Source organism: Siphateles boraxobius, unplaced genomic scaffold, assembly GCF_051911475.1.
Source record: "Siphateles boraxobius isolate OS27281-9 unplaced genomic scaffold, OSU_SipBor_1 22, whole genome shotgun sequence".
Lineage (NCBI taxonomy): Eukaryota > Metazoa > Chordata > Actinopteri > Cypriniformes > Leuciscidae > Siphateles > Siphateles boraxobius.
In genome coordinates, this window is record NW_027508833.1 from 40,048,038 (window position 1) to 40,068,028 (window position 19,991).

Genomic DNA, 19,991 nt, shown 5'->3' on the forward strand with positions numbered 1-19,991 from the left:
ATATGTAAGTGCTATGACCCCTCTCAGTTTAATCTAACGCAGTTCCTTTTTACATTTTTTTTTTATAAATAAAATTATTATTGAAGAGAAAGTGTTAGTATTACTGGATCAAGTGCTGCCGAAAAAGGCGTTTTATTCAAAATTTGCTGGATATTGACAAAATATCTTCATTACATATTGGCTTTTATAAGATTTTTTCCAAGAAATAGGCAAGAATGAATCTAGTGTCCCCCATGATTAGAAACACGTAATTATAATTTGAGAAGTGGGACGTAGGAATTTTTTTAAAGCATGTTGGCAGCACTTTTTTAACCAAAGAAAATGAAGAAAAAAGTCTCAAAGGTCTCTTTCTTTGGGTTTTACATGCACAAATGTCACATTTTTGGCCAAGGCAAACAATAGTAGTACAGTTCATGCAACTTAATCACAGCAAAGAGTTACTATTAAACTTTCAGGCTGTTCTGAGTCCCAGATTGCATGCAAGAAAATGTCATGCATGTTTTCGTGCATTTTTGAGATCTACGACACGGTTCAACACATTTCTTATCTATTATTCTTACCTCCTAAACAGTCATAGTACGGAATGTCTGGAAAGCCAACATAAAAAGTGATAATGAGATTTAGGTTTGAGTTTAAGTTAGTCAAGGTCTTTGTAAAGCTCATAAACATTCATATAACTAAAGGTGCGGTCACATTCCAGTCATTTCAATAGTAACTTGAAATTTTCTGCATTGACCAAAAGAAAGCTGCTTGTTTTGATGGTGATTTCTGTATGAGCTGTGCTTCATACATTGCTACACTATTGACAATAGACATTGGATATTTGCTCGTGAAATTTTGGTAATGTGACTGCACCTTAATTCTACTTCATCACACACATGACCAGCGTCGGCCAATAGTGAGCCTACGTGTGATGTACAACACAGAAGCGCTGCGCTGTTACACTAGTGAACTCACTCGAGGCCCGCAGAGAAGGACATCAATAGTTGAAATAAAGTCGTTATTTTTGTTTGTTTTAGCGCAAAAAAAGTATTCTCGTCGCTTGATAAACTTAAGATTGAGCCACTGTAGTCACTTGGAATATTTTATAACTTTTCGAGGAACAAGTGTCAATCCCTTAGAAGCCTATGGAGGAGTGATCCAGCTCTCAGATTTAATCAAAAATATCTTAATTCGTGTTCTGAAGATGAACGAAGGTCTTACGGGGTTGAACAACATGAGGGAGAGTAATTACTGACAGAGTTTCCATTTTTTAGGTGAACTATCCCTTTAACATTCAACATTATTACTGATCTGACTGCACTGGCACCATTGGATGAGAACTGAACTGAGTTGGATGACGACATCACTGTTTTCTGCAAAACTGCTTTAGATGAAAATAGATTAAATGAACTAATGTAATAATTGATTATCTTTACAACGGTACTGAATCAACACTGACATGACTTCAGCTGAACAAAGACACAATTTTCGTAGAGCTTCCGTACAGCCGAAATTAACTCTGTTTACTGGGTCCTTAAAAAGTCTTAAATAAAGTTTTCCTAATAAAAGGCCTTAAAAAGTATTAAAATGTCTTAAATTCAAAATCAATGGGTCTTAAATATTTCTGGTCACATTACCGCTTAAATTTCTCCAGTCTGATGGACATAATGTCCGTCAAATAACCAGTGAAGCATCGAATCACGAGAATGATTCATAATATTACATAAACAGCGATTGATAATGATAATGTATTTCTGGTAGTGATGTTGAAACTGCCTGTCTCTGTGAGAGATTTTATAGTGAGAAATCAAAACAAATGAGCATAAAAGCACACAGAAAAAACATACTGAGGTAAAAATTTAAAATGTTGAGTTTTTTATTTATAACATAAGATATAGTTAAGTAACATAACATGACGGAAGCTATTTTGCTGAATATTCTCACGATTGCAAATGTTACATTGATTTTTGTTTAATAAACAAGTAGTTAATATTAAATTACTTCAATTACTTAGGTTAAACATTAAATATTACATATACGTATGTAATATAATGTGTATTTCCATCACAGGTTTTGTCTTACATTTCATTCAAAGTGGCATTAAAAATGTCTTAAAAAGTCTTAAATTTAACTTGTTTATATCTGTAGACACACTGTGTTTAAATGATTGAATCATTTTCCTGTTATCACAGTAAAGCTGCTTTGAAACAATGTGTATTGTATAAAGCGCTTTATAAATAAAGGTGACTTGTCTCTAGCGTATGAACAAAAGGAAGCACATGACCTTCATTTTTCAACAAGGCCTTTCGACAAGACTAGAGCTCTCGAGAGACAGACAAACTGCACTAAAGCGTAATTCTTTAAATTAAATTCTTTGTTTCATTAACATATCAGTCTTGTTGGCACAGATTGCACACTGCCTAATTTGCTTACAAATTAGAAAGTAATTCACTTGGGCATGTTTGTGCATCCCTTCTTTTCTTTTTGTTCAGAATGAGGGAATTCATTTATCTCAGCTCTAAGTAAAAAAAATCTTTTACTAACTACTTTTATCTGACTATTTTACAATTTTCACTTTAAAGAGATTTGAGATGGGAGGTTTTAGGGACTGCTCGAGCAGGTTTAATGAACTCTCTCACCGTGAACAGTGATCTCCGGCTCTCTGAAGCGAACTCGCCTCTCGTTTCTTCTCCTGCGAGAAGAGTCCGACTCCACATTGCTCACGCTGGACCTTTTCAGGATAGAGGTGGGCAGTTTTTCATTTATGACCTGAAATCAGAAAAGAGAAAACTATTGACTTCCAGAATGTTATACATAATATGAAGTCGTTTGAATGTGGTAGTAGATTCCTATAATTTTATCCCGTGATTTCTAAGACCTTTTGACATTAACACACTTTCCATGTGACAAGATTCATGAGATTTTAAAAGCACAAAGTAGTCTAATGTGATTGACACAAGGAAGGACGTTGGTCCAAAAACATGTGCTATATTATGAGAGTAAATCACATTAAGCTGAGATGTGGGTATAATTGTGTATCGTATGAATTTTAGCGATTCCGGTTCCCAGTTTCAAGGTAAAAAAATTATGATGTCTTTTTGCAAAACATTCTGTTGCAGCTGAATACCATGAACAAAACACTTTCACAAGGAACTTTTGCCTATGGTTTTAACAAAAATACCACAGCAAAAACAACTAGCAAAAGCACAAATAAATACAACTGAACAAAGTTCAGAAATGGAAATCGAATGTAAAATATCACTGCAAAATAATACTTCATAAAACATAGATTAAGCCTTTTAAAGTTACAAAAGTTATTTAGTCAAGATCAATGAGTGATTTTCTTTATCTTTTATTTTTTGATCAAGATTAATGACACAGACAGCAGCAGAAATTTTAGCCTGCTGTCACTTTAAGACCTAATGTACAGATCCAATATACTGTCTTTCTTTCTCAACTGTTTACTTTCAGACAAAAATTACTATGTTTACGAGAATATTTTGTCAAAATTGTTTATTTGTCCGTTCATGCATAAGACGTGAAAGAGCGCTCAATTCAGTATCGTGCACTATGGTCATGTGTCCACCAAAGCGCTAGGCTTGAGAGCGTTTGGGCAGTGCAGCTTTTTCCAGCTTTGCTTGCTATGATATTGAATTACCGTGAAAGTTTTAGGTGAGCTTCCGATGCGTGTTCAGTAGGGCTGACTTCTAATAGTAGAGGATTCGAGGATTCGATTCGGAGAGGTCTGATTCGACTATGAACCTCATACCAGACGCATCCGCACAAGAGCGAAGGTGCGCGCGGCAAAAAATTACGCAAGACCGGCAAGACCCCTTTTCGCTTGGCTGTGTGCACGGCTTTTTTTGTAACAGCGCGCGCGACGCCGCATCAGAGGATGAACGACTTCAAGCCGAATCTGCTCGAGCATGTACGTCTCACCGCACCGGCACGTGGTTTGCACGTCTAAATTGCAAAGTTCATTGCAAAGTTTTTTTGTTAAGGTTTTGTTTACTGTGTGTGATTTATTTAAAACAAAGCACGTTCATTGCAACGTTTTTTTTGTTCAGGATTCATTTAATGGAAAGCACATTCACTTCTAGTTGTCTTGCTGTTCATTTTAAATAAACGTAGAGCGAGTTGTCCTATAACAGACGAACAGTTATTCAACCGAACGTCTAGCTGCTATCTAAAAAAAACAAAAAAAAGGTTTGACTATCAGTCGACTACGGCAAAATCTAACGAATCAGATTCGACTATGAAAATCCTTAGTCGAAAACAGCCCTAGTGTTCAGCATAGTAAACAGCGTGCCAGTGAGTTCTCTTTCGCATCTTCTTGCACTTGAATGGTTTAAAAGCTCATTAAAAGTCACACACAGGAATCAATAAGCGTAAAAGAAATGCGCGTCCCTTATCAAGTCCACTGTTCTTGGAAATTTGAAATTTGTTCTCGATACCCAACTCTAGATATGGGTCAATAATGTGATGAATCTATTATAAAATTGAATACACCTCTGTGATCAGTATGTTAAAGTAAAAAATGTAAAAACAGTTCTGATACCACAATGAAGACGAAGAGGAATCTGATCATTTCAGACAATTGAATTAATCATTTTGAATGATGATCAGTTTCTTTATCACGGACACTTGTCAATGACCATTGGGTTACCTTAGTTTTAAGAGCTTCCTGTTGTATATATGGCTGTTTTCTGTGTCGTAACTCAGAGTGTCGGTCCTTATGGCTATGAGAAATGCCGCTCAGAGCGTCGCTAAAAGACTCGCTGGCTGAGAAGCTCTTGGAAAGAGTTGACACACACTCTCCCAATGAATCTGTAAAAATTAACACATAGAGCACTTTACAAACTGCAAAACAACATATTTGGCATTTAATCAGCAAAATAAGCAACACACATTTGTTTCTAGTCGGTGCAGTCTGCATGATGAAATTAGTTTAGGAGAGAATGATTTAGCATTGAAACTATGACATGTTGTGGCGAAAGCATTTTCTCTCACAAAGCTGAGTTGGCAGCTGAGTTTGACGTTCGTGACACATTGCTGCCTTATACAATACATTTTTCATCGTCCAGGAAAAAGGCAATAGGGAAGACACAGAACGACCCGTCCCGCCAGAATACTAGCAAAGCATTTCTGCTTACAAAAATGCCCTGGCCTCAAACTGTCAAAGACACGACCCAGCCTTTCAGCCGGAGATCTACAACGCCATCCGCCACTGACAGAAAGTGCACGCTTGGAATACATGTTTACTCATTCCGTTGATTTACCTCCGCAGTTTTTTAATCAAACTGAACTGTATGTACAGTAGACTTAGATGCAGTGCAATTTCCTTGCTTCCTCATTGAGTGGAAATAGTAAATGCATAAAGTTCTTAAAGGCGCATTGTGTAATATTTCTGAGGATCTATTGACAGAAATGCAATATAAGATCCATAACTATGTTTTCAGTGGTGTATAAAGACCTTGCATAATGAACCGTTATGTTTTTATTAGCTTAGAATGAGACATTTATATCTACATAACCGCGGGCGCCCCCTTCTATGGAGGTCGACATATTGTGTGGTCATGTTTCTAGCGTAGCCGACAGCAAACACACAGCGCTACAGAGCGCGTTTCCTCACTACCTCGAAAAAGAAGTTTTCAGTGGTGTATAAATACTTAATGAACCGTTATATTTGTATTAGCTTAGAATGAGCAGTTTCTGTCTACACACACCGCGGGTTCCCGATCATTGAAATGCGCCGACATGTTTCTACGGTGGCCCTAAACGGACAAACGCGTTTCGTTACTATGTTGCTCTTCGTGCAAGGAAGCAAGCTTAGTTCAGCGAATAAAACACTGACACGATGATGAACAAGTAACAATAATATTCGCAATAACATATAGTTTTACTGAATAATTAAGTAAACATAATTTCTTAATTTATCCTTGTAAAGAAACCTCATTGCTGAACTGCTACTCTCTGCTGTCTCAGGCGACGACATATTTTCCTGTCGGCCACCGTAACTTTTGTTGGTTGCAATTCGTAACCTCACCACTAGATGCCGCTTAAATTCACACGCTGCACCTTTAAACGAGATTTCATTGAAAGCTACTGTGGATATTTTGATATGACAATCAGAACACTTTGCTTAGAATATGAAAGATTGCTGGCTTGTATGGGACTAGAATGTACAGGAATGTAATGGCCCAAAATCGCAAAGCAGATTCATTGAAGGTTTATTCAAATTTAACATATAGCAAACTATCCAGGTAAGTTGGATTGTCTTTATTAGAAACGATAAAAACAAATCAAACTAAAATACAGAAAGCTTTCATTTGAAAGTCACCATGAACTCAAAACTGACAAATCTTGTTTTATACGGAATATTCCGGTATTTATTATAAATGATTTATCCGTGCACATCATTATTTTATGTTTTTTAATCCATGTGCCCTCATCTTTAATGAAACTCACTGCCCCTTCCTCTTGCAGCTCATCTCTTCTCTGATGATGCGTTTACTGGTGTGTGGGCGGGACAACCTGTCACTCACATGAGATCCACCAATAGCAAACCACAACCATACAATAAATTCCCCATGGACTAAATCAAGTCCCGCCCTACATACCAGTTTTCTACTTTAATTTCACATTTTATTCAATGTATTGCTTACAGATTCTTTGTAAAATTTACAAAATCAATTTCTGAGTAAACATTGTTTCTAGAGCAGTGTTTCCCAGTGTATGCATATCATGGTACATTTTTGTAAGGACAATTTACTTTCTAATTATTTGGTTGGTAATGGTTTAGTGGAATGGCTTATTGGACTTATGAAATAAGGACTTATGAAAATAGTTAAGTTACTTGTATATTCTGTTTTGCCAATCTCAGCGTAGACAGTGGCCAGCAGCTCCAGACTCCGGGCTGTGATTGGGTGGTCATTACCGAACGCCCGCTGGTGGATTTTAGTGGCCTAAATGGAAAAAGATGGAGAAATTACAATTACTTCAACATTTCCTAAGATTCCTCCTCTTTAAAAGCCTTCTGTCATTTTACATGTATTCTAAAACACAATGTACGTACCTTGCCACTGTATTCTAAAGCAAGATGGGGTCTGAAAACAATGAAGAGTGACACAAACGTTAGAAATGATGGTTCAAAATGTGTGTGTGAGTGTGTATAGGTGAAACTCGAAAAATTAGAAATATCGTGCAAAACATCATGTATTTCAGTAATTCAGATTAAAAGGTGAAACTAATATATTTAGTATATATAACTATATCCATATTCATTATTATACTTTTCAGAGGGCCGACATTTCTGTATTTAAAATCCCTATTTTTATTGATTTCATGTAATATTCACATATTTTGTGAAGGTTTTGAATTTGGGGTTTTCATAAGCTGTAAGCCATAATCATCAAAATTATAACTTTTGCACGATATTCTAATTTTTCGAGTTACACCTGTATGTGTAAAATAGTTATTAAAATCTAAATTCAAGAAAAATGCTATTTAAAAAAAAAGGAAAATTACAAGTACTTTTTCTAGTACTTTTTTCACATTAGAAAATAATGGTTAAAATGCATTGCATTGTATTCTTTTCAGGATATTATACAATATTCAATACAATATTGTATAATATCCTGAAAAGATAGATGGATACAATATTCTTTTCAGGATTTCGTGTCCATGCATACGAAATGTACAGTGTACCAGTGTTGGGGAAAGTTACTTTGAAAAGTAAGGCATTACAAAAGTGTATTAATTCCTTAAAAAAAATAATTAATTGCGTTACTTAGTTGCTTTATATGGAGGACACAGCTTAAACTTTTCAGCTGTGCTGTCATTCTGGATTACAGAAGAATAGGACACATAAGAATAAAGTAATGCTTTTACTATAGCAATAAACACAAAGAAAAAAAATAAAACACAATGTGATTTTGATTATTGGTTTGGTTGAATTGGATCATCGAAGGTCAGCAGAAAATACACTGGTTAATAAAGTGAGATTAAATACATAAAGTGTATTTATCTTATTTAACATTTTATTATTGCAGGTTTGCGTTATATTCTGAGTTTGCATTTCACTGGTTTTATTTATTTTGAGGAATACTGAATCTGTTTTTGTACAAACGCTCACATTCAGTGTAATATCCATAATGCTTACACAGCAGCACACACACACACACACACACGCACACACGCACACACACACGCACACACGCACACACACACACACACACACGCACGCACGCACGCACGCACGCACGCGCGCGCACGCACGCGCACGCACACACACACACGCACACACACACACACACACACACAACGCCTCCACTTACTCGGATCTCTCTCAACATGGGGACAGTTAATACACGGGAAAACAAACTAGTGTAATGAAAAAGTTTGATAAGAAATAAGATATTATGTTATAAGTTTAAAAGTAAAGCATTACTTGAAAAAGTAACCTGATTACTGTAATGTAATGCGTTACCCCCAACACTGCAGTGTACATTAACTGTAAATAGTATGGAAACATGCAGTCTGAACATCACGAACATGTGTCTGTCTATTCACCGCACGTGTGAGAGAGATGCATGCACATGTTGTATATTATCGATCAGCAAATCTATATAATTGATTACACCTCGGGGACTCGGTTGACCCTTTTCTATTCCCTCAGCCATAAAGAGGGAGAGAGTAACCGTGTATTTACAGAGAGGGTCCAATATGCTATCACATATTTCAACATATTATACTAGATGGATCAGTAATATTGATATGTTTTCTGTGAGCAACAGCAAAAACAATCCATCTAATGGAATACATCAGAGATCAAGCAAAACCCATAATACTCGCTGTACATGAGTCAGTACAGTAAAGCATGTTAGGACATAACTATCGGCTTGGTATCAAGTTTATTTGCTTATCAGTGACGTATCACAGGAGGTCAGTATATTTATAATCATACAGGAGAGTGTGAATGAAGGGAGACTGTCAGACACACACTCACTGGATCACACACACCTATAAAACCTGTAATAACTACTCTCTTCACTGCTTACTGTGCAGTGCACTTTAAATACTGCCTACTGCTCTAAAAGAAAGAAATTGAAAGGTCAAGTTGCTGTGTACATTGCATTGTGGGATGCAGTGAACCCTGGTTCTATACTTTACAATTTGGCTAATGTAGCGCACTACCCTTGTGAAAAGAAGTGCACTTTTTTTATAACGAATGGGCACTTGTAGTGTACTTCAAATTCAATCATAAAAAAAATAAAATATATATATATATTTTTTAATATTTATTTACTTATATATATACATTTAAGATTTGAAGTATATATATATATATATATATATATATATATATATATATATATATATATATATATATACACACCACTGTTCAAAAGTTTAGGGTCAATACGATAATTTTTTTTTAAAAGAAATTAATACTTTTCATCAGAAAGGACACATTAAATTGATCAAAGTGACAGTAAAGACATTTATAATAATGCAAAATATTTATTTTTTAATTAAATGCTTTTCTCTTGAACTTTCAAAGAATCCTGAAAAAAAATGAATCACGGTTTGCACAAAAATATGAAGCAGCACAACTGATTTAAACTGTGATGATAATCATAAATGTTTCTTGAGCATCAGATCATCATATTATAGTGATTTCTGAAGGATCATGTGACACTGAAGACTGGAGTAATGATGATGAAAATTCAGCTTTGATCACAGGAATAAATTACACTTTACTATATATTCACATAGAAAACAGCTGTTTTACATTGTAATAATATTTCACAATATTACTGGTTTGTTTTGTATTTTTAATCAAATAAATGCAGCCTTCTTTTAAAAACATTAAAAATCTTATTTTTATATATATACATACACATGCACATTTATATTAAACATTATGGGAAATAATATAATAGTAATATACTTGAAATAAAAAGCCACTTAAGTGTAGACAGAGCTCACTTTGATGTTTCCTAACACACTTAAGTACATTTTTAAAACATGCACTTTGTAATTATCAGGTTAGTTTTCACTTTATAGTACATTTTAAATCGAGATGTTTTGATTATATTTGTTTATGCTTTAAAGAAGTACACTTATGTTTATGCTTTAAAGAAGTACACTTATGTTTATGCTTTAAAGAAGTACACTTATGTTGAAGTGTTGACTAACATATAACAGGTACTTGGTAATAATTGTAGTAACTGTAGTGTAGTGTATTAAATTACAAGTAAATATATTTTTAGTGCGTCAAAAAGCACTCTAAACTTAAGCTAAGTTTGAACTATAATACATTTTCATTAAAGTTGCATTTTTAATTCTTTATTCCTGTAATAAATACACTTTTTAAAAGTATAAAGAGAGTTATGCATCCAGAAAATCGAGTACATCCTGCATAAATAGCATGAGTAATGCGGCAGTACGCTATTCTGATGGTAAAGATGATTCATAAGGTTTGGTACACTTGAACATTTGTGTGCCTTAGGCCATGTAAAGAGCAAATACAGAAGAGTTTTAAATGACAAAAGACATGCATGATGAATATGATCGCACCAACGATAACAATGTGCATCCTTTATCTAAATCCTCCGTGACTCATATATTATATATATATATACACACACCATATTTTATCCATATAGATTCTGTTCTGTCTATATTTACATATACTATTGGGAAGCGGTTGTTAATAAAAGTAGAGCACATAGGGATAAAGCTGTATTTGATCCCACAGGCCTGGCACCTTTGCTTAATTTAAGAATAAAGTTTGAGAACAGCGCAGGAACAGCCCACCTCAGTCCGACTCGTGAGGCGTGCGGATCCATTACAGCACCCGTCACAACAAATCTGGGCACACGTGTGCTATGATTCCTAAAGGAGGGAGTGGAAATGTGCGGCCCGTGCCAGAGATATGGCACTCTCTTCTTTTTAACAGGAACTCTTGGCATGTGTGTGAAGAACGATGGTGATGTTTGGATAGGCGATGCTTTGCCCTCGAGGTGATTTATGAGAATTTCCCTCGGGATTTCACATTCTCCATGTGGTCATTTAGCACTACGCAGTCCATATCACAGCACTATTGTTGTGTAAAATTACTTTAATTAGCTTTTTAGCATATATAGGTCAGGAATTTAATATTGACTCCTTCACATGTGCTTTGAATGTCACATTTTTTTGCTTCTCTCTTCTAAGTACAGTATGTTTTTAAAGCCCAATACATATGTCAGTGTGGTTATTATGGTCCTGCTTTAATTAATAATGACTAGGTGTTGGTTTGCACTGTTTTGGATTGTCCTCAAAGGACATTTGATCGGACACAACATGGCAAAGCTCTCAGCTACAGGAGCACTTCCTGCCCAACACTGAAAGATTCAAGAGGCAGAACCACTTCCTATTCACTCAATAAGGCTGGAGCTATTTAGTCAAACCTATCAGACATTCAATACATTTATTTGGTACCTGAAAAAGTAATACAAGCACATTTTTGGGGTATCAGTGTGTCAAATAAATAAATGGACATGAAATATTGATTTGAGGGTCAATAATATAAGAATGTCCACTGTCCATGCTGAAGAAAAGGAAGAAAATCGAATAAAATTATATATATATATATAGACACACACACACACACGACAATTTACAACTTGAACTAACTTTGCCTTGTCTGCTGTTATTATTTTTTGTGCATGTGCGCCACATGACTTTCTAAGAAAATGTTCAATGTTCTTTATTATCTATTTTGCTGTAGATCATTAAATCGTTACACTTTGTGTGCAAACGCTGCCTGTGAAGCCATTGCCTGATAAGACAATCAGCGAGGCAACAAGTCAGCTGACAAAGCTTTCGGACGCAAGTAATTGTGTGTTTGTATGAAATATATGATGTTTTAAAATAAATTATGAGGTAAAAGATGAGTGTCCTTACATTGACCCTTAAACTGATATTATTAAAGGGAGAAATAATGAGGTCACATTTGTTTTTAAGCTGAAATAGCAACTTCGACCATGACTCTGTCCTAGTTTACCAACAGATCTTGAAGATCGATCCTGTTCATGTTTGAAGAGTTACCCGAGCCAAAGAGTTTAAGGGATTACATACAAATGGTGTGGATACCCCCACATTTCTTTGTCCTGTGAAACATTATCTTATTGGAGCAGCAATAAAACAATCTCGTTCTCATTCAAGTTTAATGCCATCCTCTACCCGTCTCCTTCTCTGGGACAATCAGGTTAAATGCTTCAAGTCCCCAACAAGGCCAACAGGTGGTCATAAATGTCCTCAAGTGTATGTGGTCGTGGCTTACAAAAGACGCCTCATCATTTTAAGCCCCTGGAGGAAAGCGGACACCTCTCTCAGAGTAACATCCGAAACCTTGAGACTCACATAACACAAGTCACCTTTCTCTTCCTCTCTCCGTACGAGCGCACACTTGACCCAATAAAGTGAGGGATTCCTAATGCAGCATAAATAAAAACTTGTGTACATCCCAGAATATTAACTGCACTTCCAGAATATTCACCAAATCAGAAGACTGTCAAACATGCAGTTATAAATGCTGCCCATAATTTAAATCATTTACATTTTCTCTTTAATAAAACCAGTAAAGCTGAATGTTACCATATGAAATGGTTCACTCTTCACTCTTTGTATTTGTTTCTATTACAAAGAAAAGTTAGTAGAACAGCAGTCAAGTGATTCTTGGATGAGACATAAACAAGGAATGTAGTGTGGACAAATAGCACAAATAAAAAGATCTTGTATAAAACTGGGCCAAATTAAGTAAGAATGATTGAATGCATCTTCCTAAATCATGCATAAAGTCTATTAGTGCTCATTAAATACCCTCTATCGATACACATCGACTTGTATTTGGTATGGCATTTGGCATTTAAATAAAATACATCATGCTGTAGGCTATATATGCAGTATCATTTTCACAGTCTCCTACCTCTTGCTCATGATGCAGAGCTGAGCCAGTCTCTCAAGATCCTGGGCCTGAGAAGCCTGTTCTGATAACTCCTGTTCGGACACACATCCTGAGCTTCCCGACGATCCGTCTTCCGGAGACCCTGATTCACACAAAGCCTGTCAGAAACCTCACTCACAGACAGAGACACTCGCATGTAGAGACAACAAGACAGTGACAAGACTGAAAAAGACAGGGAGGGAGGGAGGGAGGGGGAGGGGGAGAGAGAGAGAGAGAGAGAGAGAGAGAGAGAGAGAGAGAGAGAGAGAGAGAGAGAGAGAGAGAGAGAGAGAGAGAGAGAGAGAGAGAGAGAGAGAGAGAGAGAGGGGGAGAGAGAGAGAGAGAGAGACGGCCACCACACCCACAGATTCAAATGCTCTTACAAGGAAATGAAACGTATGAAAAACAGAAGCTTAGAAAGACCAACTAGAACTGGCAATTCCAAGAAGATTATTACAATTATATTTAGTATCAATATTGAAATGAAGACCTGATTGTAAGCTTAATGTTCTGGCAGTACATGAGCAAAATCACACGAGTAGGAGTGCGATGTGGCTCTCTATCAGCACGGCTGTGATTGGGTCATAGACACAAGGCCGAGTGCAGGAGGCGATCACAGACGCGCGGATGCAGAGCCATGTCACACTCCTACTCGTGTGATATTGCTTTCACACAACAGTTTGAAGGCACAAGTATGTAAATCAATAAGAAACAACAACAGAGTGTCTTTAAAACCCCTATTTTGTGCGGGATAACCACGGATTCAAATCTCAAGCTGAGTGTTTAAAGGGATAGTAAACCCAAAAATGAAAATTAGCCCATGATTTACTCACCCTGAAGCCATCCTAGGTGAATATCACACTCTTCTTTCAGTCGAATACAATTGGAGTTATATTAAAAAAAAGGTCCTGGCTCTTCCAAGCTTTATGGCACTGAATGGTTGTTTCTGTTTTGAAGACCATAAAAGTGGATCAATCCATCATAAAAGTGATCCACACTGCTCCGGGGGGTTAATAAAGGCCTTTCGAAGCGAAGCGATACGTTGGTGTAAGAAAAATATTAATATTTAACACGTTACAAAGTAAAATTCTGGCTTCCGGCCATACGCAGTCTACTTGCGCCTAAAGCGCAACTTACGCAACTTGTGACGTTGGAAGTACAGTAGTTCGTCATGGCATAGCGTAAATATCAGAAGTACGTCGCATTACTCGCACAAGTTGCGCTTTAGACTTAAGTGAAATCCATGGAGTACGGATACCCTAGTGCCGGGCTATTCAATTGCCGGGTCCGGCCGCAGAGGGATTTTGTACCGGCCCTTTAGGCGTAATTTGCGGGTGGGAATTTTTTTTGCTAAGGTCGATATTGTCCTCACCACTTTTTAAACATCTCGCGGCACGAATGTACCAATACAAATAAATAAAAATTACGGCCCCTTATTTTGCGTTAGTTTCATGAACTGGCCCCAATTCCAAATTAATTGAATAGCCCTGTCCTAGTGCATCCGTTCCCAGCAGGGATCTCGGCCCACAAGGGGGCCTCAGCGAGCTCTCTGGGGGGTCACGTCCTATTTTGCCTATTTTACACTGGTTCGGGTCGCACCGCTGCGGTGTAACCCAGTGACTCGTCATAGAGATAAACAGAGAAGTAGCTCCAGCTACAATGTTCTTCCGCAAGACGCATTATTCTGTTAATAAACGCATGTTTATTAATCGCTAGAGCGCCAAACGATCATATTACATTAGCTCATTTTATTCACGATCCCCTGGCTGACCAAAAAAAGGGTTTTCAACGAGTTCCCAGAAACCAGTCATTTTGTAATAGCCTATATTAATATTTTTTCCCTACACACCAGTGTGACTATTATTTTTGTTATTGCATTTCAAATAGGGCCAATTAATAGGCTACTCCTAGGCTTACGTTTTTAAATTATAAATGGCCTAGTGATGTTTTTGTTATAGTATTTTCAAAATTTCAATATTATATGCTACTATTTGTGCATAAACATATCTGGTTATAGTAATAAACATACTGTTTGTTTAAAAACAAAACATTTTGTCATCCTTGCTAGAGGCTTACAAGAGCTACAATATCATTAAATGTGAAGGGGATATTATCCCCTTCACATTATATTGACATGATAATATTTTTATGTGAATATTATCTCGGGAAAAAGGGGTTCTCAGGCAAAAAAGGTTGGGAACCACTGGCCTAGTGTACGCATAAAAAAATGAAGTATCCTTTGGGCTTCATGTCTAAGACGCTGCAAAAGGCATGAGATGCGAGCGCAACGGTCAAACACATCTATCTAGCACATGTTTACATATAAAACAATGAAAAAACACCGCAGTGGACAGTGTGAACAGCCTCTAAGAAATGCACTTCTGTATTCAAATCTAATTTTACTGGATCAATACACCTATTAAATGTTGCAGACACAATATCGCTATACACACAATCTTTTGGTCTATCCAGACTGCATGATGGGAACCGAGTAAGGCCAGAAGTGCTGACTCAGGCCGTGTCTCTATGGTACTCAACAGCTCTTTAATGAGGTAATGTATAGCGTGGTCATAAATCTCTCTAGCTCCTGTACTCTATGCTGTCTCAGCAGAGGAAAGGCACACGTCCACCATGGAGGAGATCAATGCGTCTCCTTCATCCATAAATACTGGTTCATCTCACGGCACATAAAGATGAACCCCTCAGGACAAGTTCGGTATTTTACACTTAAAGCCCTGTTTTAAGATCGTTTCTGATGAAATAGAACGGTTGAGATTGAAATTTGGACAAATGCTGCTGTCCCGAGAATTTTAGGTTTCATCGTAGTTTTTGACCTGACTTAAGTCAATGGAGTTGGACAAAAACTACGATAAAACCTGTTGGAAGGAATCTAGCATTTTGCTAACACAAAAAACGAAAATTCTCGGGACAGCAGCATTTTTCCAAATTTCAATCTTAACCGTTCTATTTCATCAGAAACGATGTTAAAACAGGGCTTTAAGTGTAAAATACCGAACTTGTCCTTTAAATATATTACTGCTCTCTGACAGGACCTTGGGGACAGGTTTGGTTGTTGGGTCAATTTTCAGTGCTTTGTGGAAACAGACTGTCATTAATTGTCATTAATCTGTGGCAAATTTATGGCAATGTTTCCCAGAAGAAGATTTGAAAAGGACAGAGATGATTATTTTCTGATATTTATTGAAAGTACATAGGTATGTTTGCATAGACTAGTTTTCGCCAAAACAAATGAACCCAGTCCGACTCCAGATTCAGTTTATAACAACCCTAAACGTTGCACTAAGATTCACATATTCACTTACATGTGCATTACATGTAGGCTATTACGAACAAAATATAATCAAGCTCAATTGAATCGATTGAGGTGCAAAATGAAGGCTTTTCAGTCCGCTTGAGCCATCAATCCTATTTAGGTGTATGTAAATGTATGGCTAATGAATCATTTAGTCAAAATATTGATTCATTCAGGAATGAAACAAGCAAAATATGAAAAATATTATTTGGTTATATAAGATGTATCTTCTTATCTTATATAACCCTTAATAATGATCACTGTATTGTAACCGTCACATCTTGTGCACTTTTTACCGGTGAACAAATGTGTAAAAACCAAACCTGACAAATGAAACTCAATAATAACGCCATAGCCATTTTATGCCGTTTGCAGTGCCCTTTGAAATGATCATAACTCTTAAAAATAAAGGTTATTGATTGCCATTGATGGTTCCATGAAGAATCTTTAACATCCATTCGTGCATTTCCCACAAGGTTCTTTGCAGTGGAAAAAGTTTCAGAAAATTAACCAAGAAATGGTTCTTCTACAGCATTCTGTGTGAAAATTCCCGTTAGGGACTTTCATTTTAAAGGGGAACTATGCAGTTTTTTTAGCTTAACTGAACAGCTTCGGAGTTATTGGAATGGTTATATGACTTTTTTCGGGTTGAATGGTGGCCGCCCCAATCCAGATCCGGCTAGCTATAAGAACAACTATCGTCATGGCTAAGCCAGCATATAAGAAGAAGAAAGCTAGGAAAGCATTGTCGGAGGAACAGAGAAAGAGGAAACGGCAGACTGACCGAGCGAGGAGTCAGACACGTGTAAATATCGGACCTGCGTTTCCAAAATGGCAAAAAAAAAGAAGAAAGCGCGGTCGGAAGAGTCTAGAAAAAGGTAACGAGAATCTGACTCGCGTGACGAACCGGACAAGAGTCCCACTCGCTCAAGCTTTCACTGTTAAAGTTGATTCCTGCGATTATCATGAGAACAGTTGTCAATATCTCACATAATTATCAGGACATAAATAAGCCTACACGTTGGAAATAGTGTAAATGAGCGGAATTTGCAAACTATTATGATAAATTGCAATAATCATGTCTAACGACATCATAATAACGGGCATTGTTTCGAAATAATGCGACGTACATGTAACTTTATTGATGTCATCTGGCATTTTGTAATGGTTACATTACAATCAAAAAACACAAATTAAATTATACAGTAGGCCTATAGGCTATTTACTTGTAATTTAGCTGCAATCGTGTAAAAACGTTATAAGCCATCAAACGCGGTAGGATACTTTATTATTATACAGTGCAGAGGCCGTTAGTGCAGAGACGCTCTGCGTGAGTGGTATTTACGACAGTAACGTTAAACACAAGTACTCTACAGCGACTCTAGGGGGCGCTGTTTGACAAAAACTGAATTCCTGCATAGTGTGCCTTTAAGAGTGTATGTTCCCTTTGAATTGGAATTTCACTTTCACTTACTTTCAACTTGGCACTTGCGGTCGATCAGAATGCACCTAATATCTTTGTAAGTAAGCTATTGAATAATTCACTGAACCAATTAGTTCATAAACAGATTCATTCTGGAAGGAAAGCTTTGACTTTGTTTGGAACTATTTTTGCTGATGGAGCAAAAATACACAAAGTTTGTTTGTTGAACAGTTGTAAAAAAGTAGTGCACACTCTCACAATCATGGCTGCTGACCTGAATATCTTGCTTGTGAAATATTGCTTAAATATATTACGGTACACAGCTATGATGATAATGTCTATTGTGAATATACTGACCAAGGAGACACATGTCCACTCAACAGCATCCTAAAAATATATGTAAGTAAAGCCATAAAAAGTGGACCTGCCTGTGCCGGCCTGCAGCGAGGTGAGCTCGATCAATGCCACTTCGTAAAACATCTTCTCCGCCTGAATGAACTGCAGAGCTTTCCCATCTGGTTTTATCCGGGTCAAGGATTAGACATGCTTGTCACCATGAAATAGACTTTTGTTATGATCACACACACCCGCACTATTTCTCCAGCGCAGTGAAATCCTGATTCGTTCGGCTGCTAGCATCACCAAAGGCAATCAAGAACACCGTTCACTGAAAATTGTGTGTATTGCCTAAACATAAAAACAATCAAAGATGCAATACCTATTCTAGCTGAAGGCATGTTTGATATTTTGTTTGGTTAGTGTTTGTGTCACCTTCTCAGTTTAGCTCTATAGAAAGACTTGCAGCGGTTCTATAAATAGTCACTAAAAAGTTTGTTCAATGTTTTCAAAGGCATGCCATTACTATCTCTTTATAAGAAGATCATATCTGCCCTTAAGTGTCATTACAGAAATACAGCCAGAAAGGAAAATGTTCTTAAAATAGCCGTGAATGACCTAGATATTGGCAGTATTTCTTATTTGTATGTGCAGTGACTTGCTGATGTTTCTATTTGATATCATAAAGTACAGCAAAACTCTTGTTAGAATTTTTAAAGTTTGCTTTAGCTACAGTAATAATTATATTAAACAAACTAAAAAAGTCAAACAAGTACTGTATATACACTCTCATTCAAAAAGTTTGTAAGATTTTTTTAAAGAAATGTATATTTTTCAGCAAGGATATATATATATATATATATATATATTTATACATACACACACACACAGTATATATATATATACATGTATATCAGTTTCCACAAATATATTAAGTAGCTCAAATGTTTTCTTTGATAATAAAAATATTAATATTACTTCGTTTAATATTCAACAATATTATTGATTTGACTGCACTTACTCTATTGGATGAGAACTGAACTGGGCTTGATGATGACATCACTGTTTTTCTGCAGAACTGCTTTATAGATTAAACGAATGAATGTAGCAATTGATGAACAATGACACTATTTTCATTTAGAGCTGCTGTAAAGCCGAAACGAACTCTGTTTAAATCATTGAAATATTTCCATTGTAAAGATGCTTTGAAACATCTGTATTTTATAAAGTGCTTGACTTGATAAAAAAAAAAATGTTTTCTTAGCACCAAATCTGCATGTTAGAACGATTTCTAAAGGATCACAGGAGTAATGATGCTGAAAATTCAGATTTGCCATCACATAAATAAATGTAATGTTAAAATATATTCAAATAGAACAGTTCATTTTAAATTGCAATAATATGTCACAATATTACTGTTTTACTAGATTTGTGAGCATAAGAGACTTCTTTCAAAAACATTGAAACATTTTACCAACCCCAAACTCTTAAACATTTGCTTACATGGTCTAGCAATAAACTTTTAAAAATTTGACGTTTTTTTTCCATTTACTGATGACAATGTGTGTGTCTCATTATAAGCAGAGCTAAGTTATGTTGTCCCTCTGAAAATGATCTTTTCCAAGAATGGCCAGCATATTCCCAGGTGTCCCGGATATATTTTTAGATCCCAGCTGGCCGAGGAACATCTGAATTTGCTGACTAACCACATGGGGATCAGTCTGAAAGTGATAAATCTATCTGTGGTGAATGTGATGCTAACCGCTGAAATATCTGTGGAGGTGAGACCAGGAACAATGTGTTTTTGTCGTTTATTTAGCATTGCCTTCCTCTCCATTTGATTAAAGGCCTGTGTCATCTTATGCTTCATTTATTTAGAAATATTGCTTAGATATATATACAAAATATAGTCAGTCAGTGTTAATTTAGTATCATTGAGATAA

General features: G+C 36.4%; 1 protein-coding gene across 3 annotated transcripts in view; it reads right to left on the reverse strand.

Moving 5' to 3' along the window:
• cunh14orf180 (chromosome unknown C14orf180 homolog) overlaps positions 1 to 19,991 on the reverse strand; it is a 39,303-nt gene that overhangs the window by 5,241 nt on the left and 14,071 nt on the right. For 2 of the 3 annotated variants that reach the window (XR_013206721.1, XM_077240152.1), the window contains 7 exons: positions 18,141 to 18,227; positions 12,959 to 13,079; positions 7,058 to 7,088; positions 6,839 to 6,947; positions 4,649 to 4,809; positions 2,622 to 2,751; positions 561 to 587 (listed from right to left, as the gene is read on the reverse strand). Coding sequence is in view for 2 of the 3 variants with exons in the window: in XM_077240152.1 (XP_077096267.1) it covers positions 561 to 587; positions 2,622 to 2,751; positions 4,649 to 4,809; positions 6,839 to 6,947; positions 7,058 to 7,088; positions 12,959 to 13,079; positions 18,141 to 18,227 (666 nt within the window). In the remaining variant the exon portion in view is untranslated. The remainder of the gene's footprint in view (positions 1 to 560; positions 588 to 2,621; positions 2,752 to 4,648; positions 4,810 to 6,838; positions 6,948 to 7,057; positions 7,089 to 12,958; positions 13,080 to 18,140; positions 18,228 to 19,991) is intronic. The other variant, XM_077240153.1, reaches the window with a different exon arrangement.